This window comes from Colossoma macropomum, unplaced genomic scaffold (assembly GCF_904425465.1).
Source record: "Colossoma macropomum unplaced genomic scaffold, Colossoma_macropomum, whole genome shotgun sequence".
NCBI classification, from domain to species: domain Eukaryota; kingdom Metazoa; phylum Chordata; class Actinopteri; order Characiformes; family Serrasalmidae; genus Colossoma; species Colossoma macropomum.
Genome location: NW_023496051.1, coordinates 2,991,855 through 3,014,835, shown reverse-complemented (window position 1 = coordinate 3,014,835; position 22,981 = coordinate 2,991,855). Strand labels below are relative to the sequence as shown.

General features: G+C 39.6%; 1 protein-coding gene across 1 annotated transcript in view; it reads left to right on the top strand.

The window, feature by feature from the left end:
* The first annotated feature begins 5,391 nt into the window (after positions 1–5,391).
* LOC118804602 (CREB-binding protein-like) overlaps positions 5,392–22,981 on the top strand; it is a 74,722-nt gene continuing 57,132 nt past the window's right edge. The window contains 1 exon segment of the mRNA XM_036565140.1: positions 5,392–6,400. Coding sequence (XP_036421033.1) covers positions 6,310–6,400 — 91 coding nt within the window. The 5' untranslated portion in view covers positions 5,392–6,309.

Genomic DNA, 22,981 nt, shown 5'->3' with positions numbered 1-22,981 from the left:
AACTAAGCTTAAAACACTAACACTGCATACTGAGATATAATTTACAGATCTAATCAACATCCTGGCTTTAACTCCCAACAGCTCAGTTCACTGAGACTCAGCAGCTGCCGAAACTTCCAAACTTGTTGCCTCTGATGTGTCGGTTACCCAGAAACCATCGTTCCTTAAAGTCGCAAGGAAATCTTAAAGCATAAACATACAGTGGCCGTAGGTATTCAGTTTAGTTCAGTTCTGCTTGTACACATGGTTTATAGATCAGTCCTGAGCTCATCGTGTTAAAGCGACGTATGGATTAGCTGTAACTAAGACTTAAGGATTTGTGGTGCAACCAAATTTAGTACCAGCTGTTCGAGCTGGTGCAACCCAGTCCGTGGAATTCCCAGCAAATCCGCACTTGCATCCGAGATATTATCGTCGATAATATCGCCAAACAAACCACATAATTTGTGTTTTGTATAATATTTAAAAAAGCCGCCGTTTGATTTCCCGTCGGCTCTTCAGTGGACGTTCTCGTCGCAGTGCTAGCCTTACGTCACGTGATGATCTACAGCAATACGGTGGAACCCCTTATTAATAAAAGCTTCCGTCGCCAGCCCAACAGCCTTCAGCTCCAAAGCACAAAGTTTCACTTAAGGGAAATACAGCAAAAGGAATCGTAAGGGATCATATTTTCTTTTCTTCCGACAGAAAAGCATTTATAATCACATCCCAGTTATTACTGTGAACGACTCTTGTGTATTTTGTTCTAAGAAGATTTTTTCTACAGATTATTTTTCGTATCTCTTCTGAAGCGAGGCGTTCAGTCGAACCGAGAGAACGTTCGGTTCCTGGACCATTCGAGCTCTTAAATCTTTCGGTTCGTCCTGTTTCTCTTAACGCGTAGCCGCAAAAAGTCACTCGATTGTTTTCTCGGATCGTGCCAGTAGCGTTCGTCGGTCTGAACTATTCTGAACTTTTTCTTGATTTCTGCTCACATAATCGTGGCCTTGGTTGGGAATGTTCTGCTGTACTGGTGAATTATTGATGAATTGTGCCACTTTAATATGGGTTGGTATCTTTGGTGCAATGGAGCCTTTACGAAAAGGAAATACGTTGTCAGTGTTGGACAGATTATATCGTAATACATTTTCAATGCATTTCCTTTTTGTATGGGCAACTTTCAGTAGAATTTTCTTTCTCTCGTGCCTTTTTTTTTCTTTTTAGTGTGAGAAGGTGATGAATCGTATGAGCCTTTAGTGAAAATCTCAACTGCATCTCTTGTAAAAGTCTCGCTTTCGCTCACTGTGGAAAAGACGAAGGGGTGCGTCCAATATCGACCCGTCTTTCTGCCTCGGCCTCCATTTATACTGGCTTTTTTTCCCCCGCAACTTGCTCGTTCTAGTTTGTCATTGGGAACACTAGGTAATAATCTGTTGTATGTGTAGTTGCGTGCATTACATTTCAGACAGATAGCAACATAAGAGGGGGGGTCCTCAGTTAGTCCTCACTTCCAGTTGGAAATTTGGAAAGGTTTCACATTAAGGTGGAGTAAACAGTTGTGAGGCAGCGCTGGCTTTTGACAATGGACTCTTCAGATCTGTTTAGTGCCAGTTATTCGAAGCAGAGGCTTCTGAGTCCCCCCCTATTTTTTTCTTTATGTCTATAGAATTAGCAATCTGGAACAATGTAGTGCCTTTTTTGCCAACCCTTCCTCATCTACGACTGACAGAAGTTTGCCTGTAGCCTATTTAGGTGTCTATTACTTAATACTTGTGCTTCTTTGTTGTGCATTTAAATTCCAGACACCTGGAAAGATATTCAACACTGTGTATCTTAAAACGTTGGGATGGATAAGGGATTTTTTTGCTATTGATTTATTGTATGGTGCACTGCTTTTCAACCACGCCACACTTAAGTCTGAGTACAGACGTTATTATTGTATCACTCCATCGGCTAAAAAAAGAAAAAGGAAACAAAGCAAGCTGACAGTATTTAAACCTAATTACTCATGCGTAGTTATAATGTGTGTTTGATGTTGTTTTTTTGAAGTATCAGATGAATTTGTATTTATGAATTTGTATTATGTGTATGGAGTTATTGTGCAGTCATGGAGCCTGCTATTAAGAAAAAAAAAAGACCCAGCACACGTAAGGGCTCTTTTTCAGTGCGTATAGGTGCGCCACCTTCACTCCAAACCCACCCGAACCCATAAGCACCCCGCTACGGTGCTGATACCCTGTGGAGACGGACGAGAATTCAGCCTAAGTCTAAAAGTGCCCCCATCTCAGTGCTGCTTAGATGTTATTTTACAAAAAGAGAAGCGCCACCAGAAAAGGGAAGGGAAAAAATATTTCAAAAAATTTTTGTTTTTTTATTGCTGATGTCTCTCATTAACTATTAGTTAGTATTGCAATTCTTGTATGGTCCTTGAAAGAAATTCAGTGTTATGATTGTTTGGCGAATCGTTTTCAGCGAACAGAGAGACCTAAAGGGGAACTTTTGTCCTTAAAATTTCTGCGTAATTCGGTTGAAAAGATGTAAACAGAGTCATTCAGAGTGGTTTGATGTGAAATGCAGTGTTGAGAAATTGACTTGACTCAGATTTCTTTACAGTGGTGATGATGGGAACCAGGAGTCGCGATGTCTACAACCAAAATATGGGCATTTTATTTACAAAGGCATCGCAGGAAAGGCTGTCCGAGCACTTATTTCTATCTCTTTGGATGGGGAGAGACTTGAAAACTGGACACTGGGGCCAAATTACTGTTTCAAAAATTATAAGTAAAATCAGACAAAAATCTCAATTTGTTTGTTGCGTTTGACTCAAGTAACACCAAAAAAAACGTTTTTTCGGGTGTTCTGACTGCTCCTGCGCAGATCTCCACAATTTGTGGCTTAAAAAGCAAGCTGATTGGCTCTTTTCATGTATTTTAAGGTTGGGACTTTCCTCATAAACAGACGCCATGCTGAGCATTACAGGTTTTCCAATTCATTTTCCAACCAGTGAACCGTTTCCTCCTCCTTTATAATTTTACACTTACTGTCCAAAGCAACCAGTGAACATGCGCCAGTCTTCTGAGGTTTCATCATGTTGTTTTGGGCACTATTTCGCCTTACAACACCCTACATGTATCTCTCCACCATCAGTGGAACAATGTTTCAAGCATTAGGCAGCATATTCACAACCATTTCCCTTAGGTGGCCTTTAGAAGCAGTAAATGCTTTGGACATCTGGTTCCTATCACGACCACTGTGAACAATTCTGACTAGGAAAGTGTCTCTAAAACGGCGCATTTCACATCAAACCACTCTGAATGACTTTGTTTATAACAAATGAATCATGCAGAAATGCAGACACGTCGGTATAATTCCCCTTTCTAAACACAATTAATTATGCTGATACTGCTTTTACTGTACCCAGCTATTTCAAGCCTCGTGGCATTCACTACTTCATTACAGTATCCATGTAATCTAAGGATGAGAAATCTATATTGGCTGAGCTAAACAGACGTAGAAAATTTGTGCCTTTGTGTTTGAAACTGATGATGTATCTGCGATAAATATAAGTACAAATCGATTGAGTTTGGTGTGGTACCAAAGGGTAATTGTAAAGGAAAAAATGTGCCATCAGATGTACCTTTTAATGAGTGTAATATTTGCTTGTGCCATATGGGGGGACGTTTTATGTATACCAAAGAGATTGGAGAGAAATTTGGACAGAAATCTGTAGTTTGAGCTACACGGACATGATTTTTATTTTTACCATCAGTCAATATTCTACCATTGTGTATTTTCATGTAGTATATGTCACATATTTGAGTATGATTTCATTTTTTTTGTGCACATTATGCATTTAATCCATACATGAGCATAATCTGTATACATTTGCACAATTCACTTTGTATGTACATATCCATATGTATTGTTTTATTTGAATTTTCAAAATTGAAAATACATGTGCATGTGCCAGATTTTGAGAGCAGAAAAACAATGAATAAGGTATTGTCACCGGTGTGTCGCTTTGTGTCTATGTGTGGATTTCTTTGTGTGCGATGATGTTAGAAACATATTCATGGCACGAAGAAGGATTACAGTTTTTAATTATAAAAAAAATTGAGACCAAAACCGAAAACCTTGTACAAATCGTGACCAGGTCAGACGTGCTAGGCAAGGTGAACAAAAATAAGGCACGTTTCAACTTCTTTTCTAATTTTATCTTTTTCTTTTAAGCTGTCAGAAAAAAATATCTGAAAGTATATTGAACTCATTCCAAAATCAACAAACACGAGAGGAATAATGTGAAATTCTGCATTTTTACTTTTTCACTCACTCACTGTTCAGAAATCAACACCAAAAATGCCCTTTATAACAGTGAAATTCAGTAATTCTGCCAACTGTGCACATCCGGTTTCATGTTTCTGGGCTCAAATTTACATTTTGCACAAAATTGACAAAAAACAAAAGAAAATTCTTTTTTTATTGGTAAAATGTAAACATTTGAGAAATATATGTGAAACATTTTTGCAGCCATTCTGTAAAAAAATTACTACAAAGACTATTTAGGTTCACCGCAGAAACTACGATTGGTCAATCTTGACAAGATTTTTAGCATTTACAAAAATTAAAACTATACAGTGTTATTTGGTAAATATGAAACACTTTAACACCATTTTTACCTCATATAAAAAGTAAAAAGCTAAAACATATGAAGTGCTGCTGTTATTTACTATATAAAAACTATATGTAAAGAATTTCTGAGTTTAACTGAAGATTTTTAACTATAATTTGAAAAAGTGTGAAATAATATTATTATTATCATTATTATTATTATTAGGTGGGGGGAAAAAACAACCGATAATAAAAAAATATATAATAAAAACTATGAAGTATTATTATTTAGTAGGACAAAACAACCAGTAAGACCAAAAAAAACTATAAAAATATGAAATATTATATTACACATATCAGTTTTAAATATGAGTAAAAGGAGCTGCTGTTATTTGGTAAATAAATGTGATTATTTCTGAATTTAACTGAAGATTTTTAACTATCATTTAAAAAAGGTGTGAAATGCTGCAAGTATTGTTATTATTATTATTATCATTATTATTATTATTATTAGGTAGAACAAAACAATCAAAAAGAGCCAAAAACAATATAAAAGCTAATTATTCTGATTATTATTACTGTTATTATTATTACTGTTATTATTATTGGTGTTATGATTATTGGTGTTTTAAATATGGGTGTTTAGCTGTTTTGCTGTCGGCGCTCTATCCGCGGTGCTGCAGCGCCCCTGGTGGCCGCCCGCGCGCCGCCGTGACGCACGCTCGCTCCGTTACGTAGGGCGTGATCGCCCCTCCCCCCGCCGCGCGCTGGAAAAAGAAAAAAAAATTTTTTTGTACCGAAGGAATCAACAGCCGCCATCTTGTCGCGGCTCGGATTCGGGATTTCGATACGGCACTATTTTTTATTTCGCAGCGCGGCGCGCCGAGGCGGCATTTAACGACACCGTTCGGCCCGACACGACGCGTTTAAACCGCGACGAAGGTCATTTTGGTGAAAAACCCTGGAATCGAGCGGCGTTCGTCGGCCAAAAAGCAGCCCGCTCGGTTCGTCAGCTCTCCGATTTCCCCCTCAGCCCGTCTCTCCGTATTGTTTACTGGCGGAGCCGCCGGAGCTGAGACGGACAGCGGCGCGGGGACGGCTCTGCACGGACACGCCGCTTTTTATGCAGCTGCGCGTTTTTAACCGAACCCGAGCGTTTATTTCTTTCCCTCGCCCAGTTTTGCACGGGATTTTTCGACGTCAGAGAGAAAAGCAGCTCGTTTGGTGCGATGCACAGTTAACGTCGCCCGGCGCGGAGGGAGGCAGAGAGGGAGGGAGGGACACTCGAACGCGCTCTCGCTCTCTCGCACCTGCGGAGGAGACTCCCGTGGATATTTCTCATTTCGCACCGAGCTCGATTTTCTCCGAAGGACCCTGGTTTTTCTCTCTGTGTCGGGGTGATTTAGCGGCGACGATGTGGGTGTTGGGTGTTGGATTATCATGGGGTGAGCGGCGATGGCGGCGCGCGGCGCTGTTGTTGCTTTTTTGAAAATTCCCTTCCTCGCTGCTGGCTAGCCTAGCGGGCTAACTAGCCAGTCGGCTAGCTAGCTAGCACCCCCTCCCCCCTCCCCCACCTCCCCCCCTTCAAAAACGTACAGAGTAAGTTATTTTTCCCCCCTTCAGCCGAAAGGATTTCCTTTCTTCTTTATTTGTTTTGTTTTTGCGCTCGTTTGTGGGCCAGAAGGACTCGCGACGGCTGCCCGCTGAAAACCCTGGGAGAAAATGGCTGAGAATATCCTCGAGGTCGGACCGCCGAACGCGAAGAGACCGAAGCTGACAGCAGCCGCTTTGCCTTCAGCCTCAGACGGAGCAGGTAACGTTAATGTTCCCTCACACACCCTGGCCCGGCGGACGGAGCCCTGCTCCGCCGAATAAGCCTGGAACAGGCCCGATTTTTACCTCAGTGTTTAGTCAGAAGTGCCTGAACCGCGCTAGCTTAGCCACTTAGCTAACCTAGCTTCATTCCCGAAGGCTCTCCGTTAGCCGCCTGGCTAGCTGAGCCAGCCGTAAGTGTGTGTGTGTGTGTGTGTGTGTGTGTGTTGTGTATGCTGGGTTGCCTCGAGTGTCACTTTTTGACACGTCAAATATCTTCTCGACAAATTCTCGAAGGGCAAAGCTGCTGTATTTTGAGACCCGGGTTCAAGCTGCTTTGCTGGAAATGCCACCTTTCGTCACAGTCAGGCAAGTTAAAGGGGGATCCCACCGATTTTTCCGAATTTCTGAGCAATTCAGCGCTTGAGATGTAAATAAAGCCGCCCGGCGTGGTCTGGGGTGAAATGGTTTATTGTAGAGAAACTCGCGGACTCTTGGTTTATTTACAGTGGTGGTGATGGGAACCAGGAATCACGATGTCTACAACACAAATATAGCCATTTTATTTACCGTTCAAATCCACCAGTGAACCTACACGAGTCCTCTGAGGGTCTATAGGTGATGGGGATGATGGTGAAATTGTCATGAATCTGAAAAAGTAGATTTTTTGGGGACTATTTTATCTTAGAACACATTCATGAAGAAGGAAAATATGCAATGAACTAAAATGCATTTTAGACCCAAACTGTCATGACACAATGTGTCATAGTGTATTCATAACCATTTCATATAATGACTTTTTTGGGATGGAGCGTTTAGAGTTGACCGTCTGGTTCCTATCGCCACCAGTTCTGACTCAAGTTTCTCTACAACGAACCATTTCACACCGACCACTTTGAATGGTTCTGTTGACATGTTAACCTTTTAATTATGCAGAAATTTTGAAAATAGGTGGCCTTTCCCTTTAAACTCACTATCAAGTATAATGCACTGACAATATATACTGTTATCGTGATAAACTGTTGTTTTTCTGAGCATATCATGCATATCGTCAGTACTTAGAACACTGACCAACAGCACGATTTATTATGAAGAGAGCAAAATTAGTCCCGTTTAATTGGATTAAGTGCCATATCTTGAGTAAAAATCAATGTATTCACAGTTTTTGATATTTTTGTCAAACTCTAGCACTATTGGTTCTTTTTTCCCAGACCCAAATGTTCTGATTTCGGAAAAAAAATAATGTTGTGACATGTTGTGTGTTGTAAAAACGTCTTGAAGTATTGCAATATAGTATTTTTGCTGTATCGTCCGTCTCTAGTCAGATTACCTCTTTTCTGCTCCGTTCTGTCTGCAAGTCATACAGCTTTAATCCTTCTCCTTACCGAAGTGGCTCACCCTTATTAATGCTATTGCATCATTCCCTTCACCAGAACGGGCATCCTGAGTACAAGACGAGAGTCGTTGTGTGTTGTGCTGAACACAAGCGCGTTAATATCGCAGCATTTTCCCCCCCGACCTGCGTTCGTTTAAGTATTTCGCCCTGCTGCAGTCAGCACTGCAGTACACAAATCTTAGAGATGCAGAACTGTGTGTTTTAGGCTTGCAGATAACAGTAGACCACACGATTTTTTGGAAACAGTCTTCGCAGTCTGACCTGCAGGCAGAATCAGCCAGTCTTGGCCAAATAAAAGGTTGCACTGCGTATTCGGAGTTGTGTAGTTGTCCAGTAAAAGTCCCTGTCATCCTTGCCGCTAATGGACGTTAGGGGATGTAACAGTGCTCATATGTTCAGGCTGGATTTTATTCTTAGTATTTCGTCATAGACGTTTTTGATTCTGTAGTGCCTTAATTCTAATACTGGTTGATTTAGCCATGCTAATTTCAAAATAAAAGACTTCAGAAAGGGAAAAAAAGCACAACTGAGATCACAATACAGATGACAATTGCATCATTAGCAGTGATTTTAGCGAACAACGATAAATGAGACACTAAAGGCAGCAACAGTTTTAAATTTCCAGGCGCAGTTTTAAACACAGTCTTCTGATTTTTACATTATTACATGTGGAATGGTTGGCTTAATGGTTTTGTGCGTCAAATCGCATGCCTGATATAAACAAACAGGGCTGCAGCTAGAGTGATATTCAGTAACGTAAGAGTCGTGCCTTTATTTAGTGCCTTTATTTAGGCTTTTCCTGTGGCTGGGAGACGTCCTTTAACAATCTGTAGACGTGTCAAAGGTGAGATCTGCTTGATTCCAGAGAGAAATCGTGATTAAATCTGCATCTGCAAAATGTGTTTCTTTGTGAGTCAGTTTCAGGTTAAACATTAGTTGAAAAAGGCCGATTTTATTAATTTTTAATGTTGAAAGAATTATTTCAAATAGATATGAATGTGAATTTGTATCTGTGTAAACGATACATGTGCAGTAACACTAGAAGTGAAAGATATTGGAGTACTTGAAGAAATTTGTACCAAGCATGGACCATGATATCAGCGCATAATTGCTTACAGCATCACTTATATTAGAAATATGATTTGACCAGTATTTCAAACTGATATTTAATGATGTACTGGATGTGGTTAATATACTCTGAGAGCAGAATGTGTAGGTCGCGCTACTGTTTACGTTTCATTTTACTTCTTTTGTGACTGTACAGACGTAAACAAACAAAAAACAAGTAAAAATTCTGTAATTCTGTATTCTAAAATTTTACATGGTGTGTGTGTGTGTGTGTATATATATATGTGCGTGTGTATATATATATATATATATATATATATATATATATATATATATATATATATATGTTGTCATTGACAGATATGTACGTGATGTATACTCACAGTTCTATATCAGTGCACCCCTAAATGGTGCAGTAGATCTATCATATTCTGTTTTACTGCGGTTTGATACTTTGGAAGGGACGACAGTGTCGTGTGTTTTAAAAAAAAAATTAAAAATATCATGAAAAACAATCATTTTTAACATTTTCATGTTTTGTACTGCACTAAATCCAGTTAAACAGGACTAATTCTGCCCTGTTTGTAATGAAACGTTCAGTTGGTCAGTGTCAGTTAAGCACTCATGTCCACGATATGCTCAGAAACACTTACCGTGATGGAAATTAGTTGTTGTCTTCTAATAAACACTGCAGTAAGTGGTTCTTTGAATTAAGTTGTGTAGATCGGTCACCTTTGGTAGCATATCTTAACAGAAATAATGCTGTGCTGGGCGTAATCTGTGACGTGTCTTAGTTTGTGAGTCGTTAATTGGAGTTTGTGTGTTTGAACGGCATTTCTGCACTATTTTCTGCTGCACATGGTGATAACTTGATTATATAACTTGATTGCATAGCTTTGAGTGGTAGATGACTTCACAACAGTCGTCAACCATCCACAGTTTGTTTAAATTGTGCTAGAATAGGCTGATGGCTGGAATATCGAGCCTGAAGGTGCTCAGACTTCTCTGAACATTTAGAAAAATTTCACAAACAGAAAAAATCTGAAAAACCTGCCAAGACTTTAACCTCTTGTTGACCAGGGTATGTTTAGGTTTTTCCATCTGAATTTACTTGACCAAATCGTAAGGCAAATTTATTCAGTAACTGCATGAAATAAATGTAAATTTTTATTTTATTTATTTATTTTTTGTAAAAGCTCCCCTGAAATTAACAGAACATGTTTTATGATCACACATATTGCTATATGCTTACAGTTTACTGCTGAACGCCAAAATCTTTTTCATATATTTATATTCTTTATATTTATTTTCATATAAATATAATTTTTACAGAGCAGATCACTGAAAAGACGCTATCTGTTTATAGTTTATAGCCCAGATTTGTGGAAAAATGGGTCGACTTTTAGTAGACAAAAAGAAAAAATGGTTAGTTCAGCATGTTTTATTATAAGGGTTTCAAATTACATCACCCATCTATTTGACTGGAAAGAAGACAGTTACAGCTCTCATACAACCCCCACCTTTTCAATGTAGCTTATGAAATATGAAAGTTATGACGAATATGACGAAGTGTGTTTTGGAACCACCGGTGGTCTCAAGGAGTTGAAGAGATTAAATCATATAAACACAGCTAAGATTTAAATTTGCGGCCTACGGCTCCAAACTCTCTCTTCCTTAAACATACAGGTGTTCACAGCTACTAAATCTGGCAGCTAGAAAGGCAACAGCTCAATCTAATGAAGGCAGCTTGATTAAAAGTTGCCTATTATTGCCTGAATTTAAAGCTACAAATGGCTAATGTTTGTAAATAGATTCTTATTTTTGGTTTGTTTTGGTTTTTGTTGCTGTATATACAATTCTTTGGCATGTATAGTGGGTTTAATAGTTGTACCTGGTTTAACAGCACGTTTTGATGACTTTTTTTTTAAACTCTGGCAGACATTTTTTTGTTGTTGTTGTAATTGAAAAGGGGGAAATGTTGGCTTTTCGCCCTTTAAGCCAAAAATAGGTGCTGATGGTAACTTCCAAGCCGCAAGTTAAGCCACTTGAGTAGACGAGGAGGTCAAACAAAGACTCCTCTGGGTCCATCATTCTGGAGGTGTGTTTAATGTGCATATTTCACAAAGTTCTGACAGATTTCTGAATTTCCAGCTGATTATTGCCAAAAAAAAATTGCGATCTAGACTCTTAAGACTATATAATGGCTGTTTTGGACCAATGAACTGCACACAAAGTCTGTTCTTTTTGCTCCCTGTGAAGATTTGAAGTCCAGCCCAACCATTTATACTTCTGGTTTATGACCAGAGGTCTTACAGGGCTTAAAAGTGACGTGTCCTATGAAGAGGAAAGCTTTAACGATAATCGAAGAGGTATTACGTGCACTGCCCCATGATGTGCCACGTTATACGTTTGTACAAGAGGGTTCGCAGTTTTATTATTTTAAAGGTTAATATTTTATTTTTGAACATTTCTACCAAAGGCGGCTAAAACTGAGGATACTAGCATCATATACTTCAACCTGTGTCACTGAGATGTAAGGAGGTAACAGTTTCACAACATGTAACAGCTTGATTTTCATCTCTAAGCTCATGTTAACAGGTCAGTGCTTTCACACAGGCTGTGGGCAGAGCATCCCAGGCGCAACACTGAAGCAATGCGGTATTTTGAGAATTATACAAAGAGCAGATTTTTCTCATCAAATCTGCTATGCAGCAAAATCTGTTGAAGTAGGACATGAAAATAAATGAAAATGAAGCGGACAACTGGAAAAAAGCAGTTGATGAACGTAACAAATAAATATACTAGTCGAACGTTTTGTGCTGCACACAGATTTCCCGGGTCTACCAACCTGGAAAGCATCGCAAAGTCAAAAGGCAAAATGACGCCGAGGGTAAACAAAGGTACCGTGCTCTTTTCCGAATGACTCTCTTCATGAGCAGACAGTCCTACACCCCACTGCTACAGTGACGCTGCAACCAGAAATGCTACTGGTTTTCACTCGGGAGTTATTTCTCCATCACGCAGGGTTGCCAGATTCTCGTTTTTTCCAAAAATTCTGGTTAGTCTGAAAGTGTGATGCGAGGGTAAACGACACTGTCGCGGGTGCATTTTCTGCTTGGACTACTTTTTACAGTTAATCGCAGTCCCTGGAAGAAGGTTTGAAAATAAAAACAAATCATCTTACAAATGTATATTGATGCTAGTTCTGAATAGCTGGCAACCTGTTCTGTTTCTGAAAGCCCAACAGCGTCAGGCCGTAAATCTCATTTGTCGGTCGATCTCTCCTCCTAAACCTGTCATCCCTGAGTTCGGGATTGTTTTTTAAAATCACATGATTAAAAATGAAACTGCACAGTGTACGAAACTATACAGCAAGCAAAAATAGTTGTAAAGCAAACAAGCTATTAATATTTTTGCAAAACAACTTTTTTTTTGTATTTTTGATACGATTCTGTAGTATAATTAGATGTACATCAAACTTAAGTCACAAATATGTATTTGTGGTCACAAATATGTATTTGTGGAATTTTAATAATCAGTGTGGTTAATTGGAGAACTAGCTGCCAAGCTAATATTACTGAGGCCATTCTCAGAACCTCCATCAGGCTTGACTGGGCTGTAGGCAGTATTTATGTTTATTCTAAAACATAGACTTTAAGGCATCTCTTTTGTCAGCAAGTTCATACGTTTGTTTGTTTTTTTGCTGTGTTTACTAATAACATGCTGGCTGAAGTGTTTTAATAACACTCAAATCGCTCATTTTAAAAACGATTTATTTAACTGCATAATAAACAACAGGGAAGAATCTCGGGCTCTATTTGGAAAACACCCCACGGCACTAGATGGCAATAATGGCAACAGCGCCACCTCCTCTCTGGGGCCTCAGATAGGTACCACAGGAGAGGTGAGCCTCTGTAATGAGATCTGCGTAGAGCAACGAGAAAGTAAGACCATGGCAACAATCCAGAACGTAGAGCTTTGAGTTTCTGTCCAATCAGAATGCGCGACAGCGTCTGCGTCTTTTCAGAAAATTTTGCGGTACGTGACAAAATCTGCGAAACCCCAGCAGATGCTAATTTTGTCTCTTTTACGTCATTTGTTGTCGAGTGACGTTTGTCGCTTGAACTATAAATTGGCCTTAACGTTGTATCGAGATTTACAACTACATTGCAGATACGTCCCTTGGTACCTTCTTAGGAGCCAAACTAGGCATCTGGCTGCGTCCTGTCATTGTCGGGTGGGCAGGAAGAGGGAGGGGCTTATGTTATGCATTCAAGTGATTGGACTTTTTATAAGACAATTCCTAATTCTGTGGGTTGTGGTTTTTGGGGTTTACTTTCAGTGGTTCGATCACATACGTGATTGTGGTCTCTCACTCTCGTTCGTAAAGCGTACGGATTCTTGGGGCAGTAGAGGCTCCTGATTTTCCATTTCACTGCAGCTTTTGTTAGTTTGCTGCTCATTGATTTATCCCTAGGTCTCCTTTGATCGTTGTCCAGCATAGTCTGCCAAAGGTGCTGTATTTAAAACCTGAGTAATTCCCAGCTCAGTCGTGTCCCATTGTGCTACTTTTATTTGTGGATAAAAAATGAATGGTGAAACTTTCACAGCGTTGTATTTCAGTAAAATCATACCTGATGTAGCCATATGTCTTGAATTCTTCAAGGAAAGCCTGTGACCCGCTTAGATGCTAGAAGACTGGAACAGAGACGTTATAACCGAGCCAGGTAGATGTAACCAAACACTAGGAGGCAGAAGTTAGTCTGACAGTTACATTCTGATGGTCTTGTTTCATCCAGCAAGCGGAAAATGCTAATTGAAGCTGTATTTGAACAAGAGGGCTACAATCGTGGATCTTTAGCCTGCACTACTGCAGATGGTTCGAAGACTCAAATAAGGAAACGCGTTAATAGCTTTAAAATAAAAACTAACTGACAATTTTAGAGCCGTCGCGCTTCAAAACTGGTGCGTTACTGGAGTAGCTTTACTGCACACATTCACATTTGCCATGAAAGTCTCAGAAGCCACGTTCACATCTGATTTTTTTGCTCCAATCTGATCTCTCTGACGCGATGGTCCACACTCGCTTAGGTGACTCAAATCTGTCATTAATGTGATGAACCGGCGTCCTGAAATGACCCTCATGAGCTCATCCTACTCAGTAACGTCACGTGAATGAATCACGTTCATCATCAGCACAAACTAACGAGCAGAACGAGCTTCGCTGAGAAGATCATTAACTCTGATCAGCTCTCAGCTTCATTATTAGAGCGAGACGAAGGAGAAAAAGGTGAGATGAGCTGCTTTTCCACCGTTTACAGGCTTTAACTTCTGTTCGGCGCTGCTGCCATGGTAACGCTGAATGATGGTCACGTGCAGTGGGAAAAAAAGCACATGAATTTGGATCTGAGCGTCACATTAAGGTTGCATGGCCATGAATCGGATACGTATCCGATCTAGGACCACATATGAAAGTGGCTCAGGTCGGATTTAAAAAGATCAGATTTGTCCACACAGCTCTGAAAACATCAGATCTGATTCGCATTAGGGCAAAAAATCTGATTTGTGCCACTTCAGCCTGTTAATGTGAACATAGCCAGAGTCCCCCGTTGTTCAGTCCTGTATAAAATGCACTATTGATGTTTTCCTCTGCAAGAACTGACAACTGTAAAAATAACAGACACAGAAACAGTGTTTTGCTTTTGCGCAGCAGCAGGAAATACACAAAGTACAGTTTTTTTTTTTAATCTCACCACGCCTCGCAAACGGTAGCGAGATTAAAATCATACAAAATACACTCCTGTGATGTTTTCCACATGCAAATAATTGTAAGAACAATAGAAGCCAGTATGCTTTTTGCTCAACTTTCCTGGAAACGTATCAGTTTCTGGTAGTTTCGCTGGAATTTTGCTCGGCCTCATGCGGGTAAATTGGTGTGTCACTGGGATTTAGACTCCACTTCCCATTTGATTGCCTGTAAATTCCCAGATCAGATTTTGTCAAAGAAGCTAAAGAGGTAGATGGTTTGTTTGCCCCAGTGTTCAAATCAGGAAAAAGTAAGGTCATTTTATTAAGCAAGATCATGAAAGTTGTAGTGCAAATCACATTTTTCCGAAGAACCTGTAAAAACCGAAAAAAGGAACACAGACCCAGCTTCAGTTGATTTTGTCCTAAACGTCATGAAAAGTGGTTTGGGGGAAAAAAAATACAATAAATCAAAGAATTTATAACATAATATTATAATAATATTATATTTATAATATAACATTTTCATTTCGAGACTTTGCTTAAGCACAGATCGTAGCAGTTATGGAAGCACATACTGAGTGTGAAATGTGGTCTGTCGATATTGTGATTTTAAGCAATTATCTGCCAATACAGACACTTCTGTCAGGGTGATGTTCTTCTACAGCATGGCTTGCCTTACTGTGGTAATAGATGTAATTGTTTTAAAGAAAGCGTAAAGAGGAAAGACTCCTTTTTTGCCAGTGCATCACGGTAATAAATGTTGATCTGTGACGATAACTGAAAGAAATGTGCTGCCCAGGTTTTTATGATCGGTTTGGCAGCGTCTTAAGTCTTTTTTAAGCTGACACTATTGCACTGTATGAGGTGTTTACTGGGTTGGGCATGTATTTATAGTTATGATAATTTCTTACTTGGCTTTCTTCAGTTCTAAAAGGATGTTGACCAACTGCACATAGATTGTAAATGGTTTAAATGAGCATAAAGTTTATTATGTAATTGTACAAGTGCTCAGTATGAACCTCCTCCAGCTGTACAGACAACATCAACGCCATAGTCAAATTCATCCCATACTGGATTGAGCATGTCGGGTGTCGCTGCACTCACGGCTCTTTCAGTGAGATTTCGGAGATCATCCAGTGTTGTGGAACCAACGCCGAACGCTCTGAGCTGCTGGAGCTTCACTGCCCATGAAAATCAATCTGCACAGTTATCAGATTCACTCTTATTGAAGTGGAGAGCGCAGACCGCTTTCTGCTCAGGGGTCTCATCTCCTCTCAGACTGAAGGGAGCTAGTCAGAAACTCTATGACCCCCTCTTTCAATTGGATTGTGATTGGTTCCTAGGCGCCTCACGGTTATAAAAATATGGTGCTTTGAAATCAGATGAATCTTTTTGAGTCACCCTGTATTTTAATGCACGTTGTGTGCGTCGGAAAAGTACAGTGATGTCATGTTATTGTCATATCACCCCTAGTGTTCACAGACCGCCAGACAAAGGTAATGGATTTGTAGGATTCCACCTGGGAGATGGTCTTTAAACTGTATATTTTGACAGCTTGCAGCAGTGTTAAGATGAATGTTTGTGGCTTAATGTTACTGTAAAGTTTAGTTAGCGAAATATTAGATAGGCTCAACAAAAAGGTGTTTAAAGGGCCAAGCACGTGACTGGTGACTCTGTGCTGTGGTCTACAGATCACTTACTGTAGCAAAACTCTTGGGCTCGTGAGCGCAACTGTTTCTTCACTGAGTCCGAGAAGTGTCAGACTTGCCAAACTCAGCTCTCAACTAGAGCTGAAAACGTGACTCATTGTAGATTTGTCACTATAGTATGTAATAATGGAGTGAGAAGCAATCATAAACCTGTTACTATTTGTGTGTTTCAAGGTAAATTAGCTGTTGAAAATGAGATCTTGCCAATCAGATGAGCAAAAACTTGCAGACTTGCATAGTAAATCCACTTATTTAAAATAGGTGTGAGTTGTTTAATGGGTCTGAATGTATTAGTACAAGTACCAGTATGAACATCACAGTTCAAGGTTTTGGTTTTGGGTAGATTTAAGGAAAGCAGGTAAACAATAATGTCTGTTTGGAGGAAAAAGTCATGCACTGTTTGATTTTACGCTTCATTTTAGTACTGGGCAGTAGATAAAAATCAGCACTGCAGTACTGTTCAAATCTATTTGTCATTCATTGAGTGAGCTACGTTTTATCTATCAGTATTACTAAAACCAAAAATTGGTACATGGGTGATTGTTTTACCTACGTGTGAAGCACATCAGCCATTTGCTTTGTTAGCGGAGTAGTTTACTCAAAGCAAGTAGCTTTTTACAATCATGAAATTTTAACCCTCTATTGCGTGAATTATTACTTAAACATGATGTTTTAGTGTGTTTGTTATTTGTTATTTAATAATAATAATAATTATTATTATTATTATTATTCCTTATTATTCCTTATATATGTTGTGTATTTGTATATATTTATATGTCTGTGTGTGTATTTATATATGTGTGTGTATACATACACATATATATATATATATATTTTTTTTAAGTGGGGTATTTGGTAAATTGTTGCCATATGGCATTAATGCGCAATCGTAGCACAGCACCATAAAATCTAAAAAATAAAGCACCATAAAATCAAATTTTTCTCTAAAAACCTCTCTTATTGAAAGCCAGACCAAACAAATCCAACTTAGTAAAATGTATGACCCAATATTTACATATAACACAATTTTAATTGAAATGTATGGTAATAACGTCATAATAAGAATTCCTGGTCATGTGATGTCAAAGTATTTATCCTTTCAAAGTAAAAGACCCTTTTTCCACAATTAAATAGGGAAACACACATTTTAAATGACTAATTTTTAGTAAAATTGAGTCGTTGTTGCCATATGAAGGGTTTACTGATTAAGTCTTGTATAAACAATTTCACTGAGCAGTTTCTGTCTTCTATAGTTTGTTGTATTGAACTATTTAAGAACAAGTGTAAAACATGACTTCCTAGCTGTCAGACACACCTGTGCTCAAGTAAACAAACTTTATTTACCGCTGTCCGATGTTGGAATGTTTATTTTTGTGAGGCCCATATTTTGTCTCAACAAATGTTTTCTTCTTTTGTTTACATGAATAACGAGCGCATCTGATTTATATTACCGCATTAACGTGATTTGAGAAAGCTAACCGTTACAACAAAATGGTTATGTAATTGTGACGGGCCTTCTGATTGGCTAAAATTTAAAGTGATGCCTGGAAATGTGCAGCTGGAGCTCCGTTTTGTGGTATTTAGTAGCAAACTTAAAGTATTCTTTCTTGGCTTGTACGCCTGTCAGTGTAAAAATATTCAAATGAAAATATTTACACTGCTGTTAGAAGCTTTTGTTGGGAAGTAATAGAACTAATGTTGGTTGGTCTAACATTGGTGTTGGAACACCGCTTGGCCAGATGAGTCAAGCCCTGCTGCTTTATATTGAAATGAATGCAATAAAGCTGAGCAGACTGGGAGGTGGACATGCACTGTTATCCCCACAGCTCAGATGTAGCCAGTTTATGTCTGAAGCTCTTTAATAAAAGTGTTGTGTTCTTCAGTTGTTCTTTTGACTGTGTTAGCGTGGCTCTTGTCTAACCTGGTTTTTGCGTTTGATTCTGCTGCTGATGTATTATTTATCTTGGTCACGGCTGTAGTACCATGTTTTTTCACCATTCGTGGTGCCAGCTGCGCTTTACATTATGAGAAACGTTACTATGTCAGAGAGAGAAGGTGTGGTTACCCATGAGGAGATGCAGAGATAGATGTTGATTTATTGATTAAGAGCACCGTGGGAGTGGAGTTGCTTGTGCCTGCGTCAGGAGCGGTGAATTGTAGCTCTGAGACCACGCGGGGCTGACAGATGGGTTGGGAGGGGCGAAAGGGGCACGTGTTTGCTCTTCGTCTCCTAAATGAAAGCGCTGAAAAGTCAACACTCCTCCAAATGGCATGTAACCTGAAGCCAGGCGTCCCTGGCAAAGGCCAGAAGTCAGGGCTGGGGGATGTTCCGCTAGAGTAGCTCAGAACGGGCTGGCTCACAGCCCTATTGTGTTTGGTAATTTAGAGCCGCTCTGAGGCGGGCAGAGCGCAAGACGACGCACGACTGGCTGGATCCGTCTGAGATTACGGAGGGCGGTCGTCATTGGCCAGTCAGCTGCGATTAAAGGCCTGGTGTTGGATTAGAGCGCAGTCGTAAACGAAACATGCTTGGAGTGAGTTAGTGGGTAATTGCGTTCTGAGGATCGCTGTGGCTGGTGTTGATAGAAGCCAGAGCCATTATTTAGCACTTCTCACAGGGTGTGAAACGATGTTATCTAGAGCAGTTGGAGTGGGCAGTTTATCAGTTTTTTTCTGTTAAAAAAAAAAGTCCTAATTTTAAAATTAGTATTCAAAAATCCTAACAGGTTTCAAGGATATATTTCAACTGTTTGAAGCCACCAATGCTGAGTGGAAAAATACTGACTCTGCTTTCTGTAAAAGAGTTTGTAAATTTACACATAATATAAAGGAATCAAAGGGAAAATTGATCCAATATTAAGTCGCTTTATCTATCTGTTTAATGGTTTGTTGTTAAGACCATTAAAACCTTTAGTTTTTTGCCTTTTTGGCCCATTTTTTGACCAGGAGTGTAAACCTAAAATGTATACATATGTAACTTGTATGAATGTAATAACAAAAAGCTTTATTAAAGGAAAATCAATGAGAAATAAAAAGATGCAAGAGCTGCCCCTGTTAATTTTTTTAAAAAAATGGGAAAATAAGATTTTATAATTGAGAACTAAGACATTTTTGACTGACCATTAGTATTCTTATAAATAGAAACACCAAAACATATAAAGTTTAACATTTGTTTATCGCATGCAGCTAAAATAAGGACATCCATACCTGAGTATTTGGTTAGTTCAGTTCAGTTTATCTTTGTCTTTTAGGAGATTTAACATGGTACCAGATGACCTAATGTAAACTGCACAAATGTCAGTTTATTTTTAAAGTATTTCCGTTCATAGCGCCACTCAGATGTCACTGTTTTTCTCAACATGAGAAGAAAACAAATACTAAAACGACTTTGCATATATTTATATTCGATTAATCACACCCAGGCGACTAGTTTTAGGTTTACAGTAATATTGTGATGTAGCCAGAAATGTGGTTCTTATACAAGCTTATTTTTTTGATTTGTTGATCTTAGCATTGCTTTTGCATAAACGTTGAACTCCAGCTGTGCAAAGATTGCTAGACTTAATGATCTCAGTAGTCTGTATCCCTGAAGAGATGTTTTTCAGGAGAGTCTCAGATGCAGAATAACGTTAGATGTGTTAAAGTTGTCTTTAAACTCACACAGTATTGATAGATTTATGGTTCTTGCCCCAAAATATTTTCTGGGTAAATAATATTTTGAAAGGATGTGATCAAAACCAATCAGTCTTTATTATTTTTTCCTCTATTCACAGTCGCGTAGAGGAGCGTGTGAGAAGCACTACATAAATCTGGATGACTCTTTGACAGGTTTACTGGTATTGGCGAAAATCACTACAATAAAACACCAATATTTAAAGCTGCACTATACAAGGTTTGGGGATTTGGAGACCTCTCTGGTAGAAATGTGTAACTACATGCAACGTTGGTTGTGCTTTGAACACCCTGAGTGGATGAATCTGATGTTTGTCAGCACCTTCCAAAAAAAAGTATTTAGAGAAAATAGTCAAAACTTGGATGTGTCTTGCGAAGATGAGGGGAATTATCTAGTTTTGTCATCATGTTTTTATCAGTATATTGTTCGAGACCAGAACATTGAGCCAGACTTTCCGTTTGAACGTGTGCGTGAGACGTTAATACGTAGAGACGTATGACGTGGTCTGAAAAACTCCCGATCTGATGCCTCTTACTTTTATAGATCAGTCTTTACAAGGCAATTCATAGCAATGCACGTTTGCCATATTTTAGGTTATTTTCAGTCTCCTGACTCAGTAATGCTGCTACTTTCAATTTCAACAAAAAAGTTGGACCGTGTGGCTTTAAGTGGTGCATACGATAAGCATTTTAATGGTTTCAGCCTTTTTTAGAGACTGCTGAAGGCCTCAGCGTACTTCTTCGCGAAACAAAATTCTCGAGAGTTGCGCGAAGCCGGAAGTGCCTTCGCAAGCTTACAAACTCGCAGACTTTCTGCGGCTTCATGTCGCCTGTTGTGGAAGCTCCACGTTACGCTTCGTAAGTTTTATGACTTCTGGAAAGCGATTCTTTCACAGTTCTGTCCATGGTGACGTTTGAGTTCAGAATACTGCCACCATTTAAGGTGGAACGGGAAAAATTCGAACAAGTAGCTGGAGAATAGACCAACAATGTCAGCCTATGTGTTGGTGCCTATTACTAGTTAGTACTACCAAATAGTAGACTGAACGTCTTACATTTAGGAGGTTTTCGTCGTATATTTAACAAATGCACGTTTCACAGTGAAATGTTAACGTGTCTGCCGAAGCCGAAGCTCCGCAAAGTCGTCCATCTTTGTTTCATGAAATGCCTCTTTTGTTACCGACCAGTCAGAGGCTTTGTCATGTAGCGTCTTCGTCCGAGGAGTTCGCCCTGCTGCCATGTGCGCGACACCGTGAACGAAGCCTCCGCACGACGTCTGCGGTTGTTCGTTTTCTCCGTAATTACGTCACATTGTTCGCTAAAGCCAGGCAAACGTCGTCTCCGCAAGAAGTCTGCTGAGGCCTTAACTCACCAGGCGCTCACCTTTGTTACAAATCCTGTTAACTGTTAGTGTTTTCAGCAAAACCACGCAATCTTTGAAGCCTTAATGTGGACCAGTTTTATCAGAAGTGATATCTAAGTCCAGCTTGAGTACAAAAACAGCCCGAACTTTTAAATGTACAGAATAAAAAGGGCTGAGCTCAAAACTGCTAATTTTGGCTGACCATTAAAAGCTTGAAGTTTTTGCCATTTTGGGCCCATTTCTTAACAAGGGGTGTAAACATAAAATGTATAGATTTCTAATCCATAAGATTGTAGTAACAAAAAGCTTTTAAGAAAGAAAATCTATGAGAAATAAAGTAGCAGAGCTGCTAATTTAAAAAAAAGGGAAAAATAAGATTTTACAATTGAGAACTAAGACGTGTGTGACTGACCATCAGACCGTAAGAAACTGTTCAATTAAAGCTTATGTAGTTTTATCCTTTGCAATTATGTCACAACAGTTAAAAGTAGGTGGAAAAATCATGCGTCAGCACGACTGACAGGAAGCAGTTGAGCAGTTGGTGAATCTGTAGTGGTCCGCTGCCATCTGACCACACCAGCCCTGGTTTCCTCTCACCCTGAGCTGTGCTTCCTAAAAGCTTTGCAACACAGTCAGCCAGCCGTGTTTAAACTGATACTTGCTTTCAGGGTTAGAATATTTGTTTCTGCAGGCTTTTTTGGCAGCTGCGCCAAACGCACGTGTCCATGTTTGACAGACGTCTCTGAATCGGACTGCTTTACTCAGGGTACGGTTTTGTCTTTTATACCTTGACATCCTGATGAATGCGGTTTATGCGAAGCGCAGCTGATTTCTGGATCGGCACTTTTGCTCCGAGGCTCTTTATAAACAAGGTCTCTGGTCTCCTGCTAATGGCTCTGCTGTGTCTCAGACTACACTGGCTCATCTTTCAGCGCTGCGTCTGCTCTGAACAGCCTCTTGAAACCTGGCGAGCTCAGTCCTGCACGTGCCGTCAGTCTTTTGTGTGCAAACAGAGAGAGAGAGAGAGAGAGACAGTGCACGCTCTCCGAGGAAGGGTTGGGCCCAATCCCATTTCACCCCTCGCCCCTACCACTTAGTCCTTAGCCCTGTGTTCTGCGCGTTCACGTCTAGGGGTAGGGTGTCCCGAGTTTTGTTGAGATAGAGGGGGAGGTGAAGTGTTTGGGCTACACGGCCCTCCAAACAGAGGTTTTTCAGACACTCCAAACAGAGTTATGAGAAAAAAATTAAAACTGGCAAGACGGCTGAACAAGAGACCAAAGAAACCCACAAATGTGAGAATTTTCTCTGTTAAAAAATCACGATAACCACTGAATTATCTTAGTTTAATGTCGTTTCAGTGTATTATGGTCGTTTTCTTCACAACAAGCATAAAAAATCGCTAAAAGTATGCTAATGTCTCGGTAGCTAGCTAGCTAACTTTCCCGTTCCACCTTAAATAGTCCAGCAGTTCTGACGCCTGAAGCACCAGAATGTAACTGCTGCACCATTTAAGGTGGAACGGAAAAATTCAAACAAGAAGCTGGTGAATATCTGACTTCAGCTTCACATCACTGAAGAATTAGTGGTGGGTGATAATAAATAATTGCCCCCCTCTTTGAAGTCATA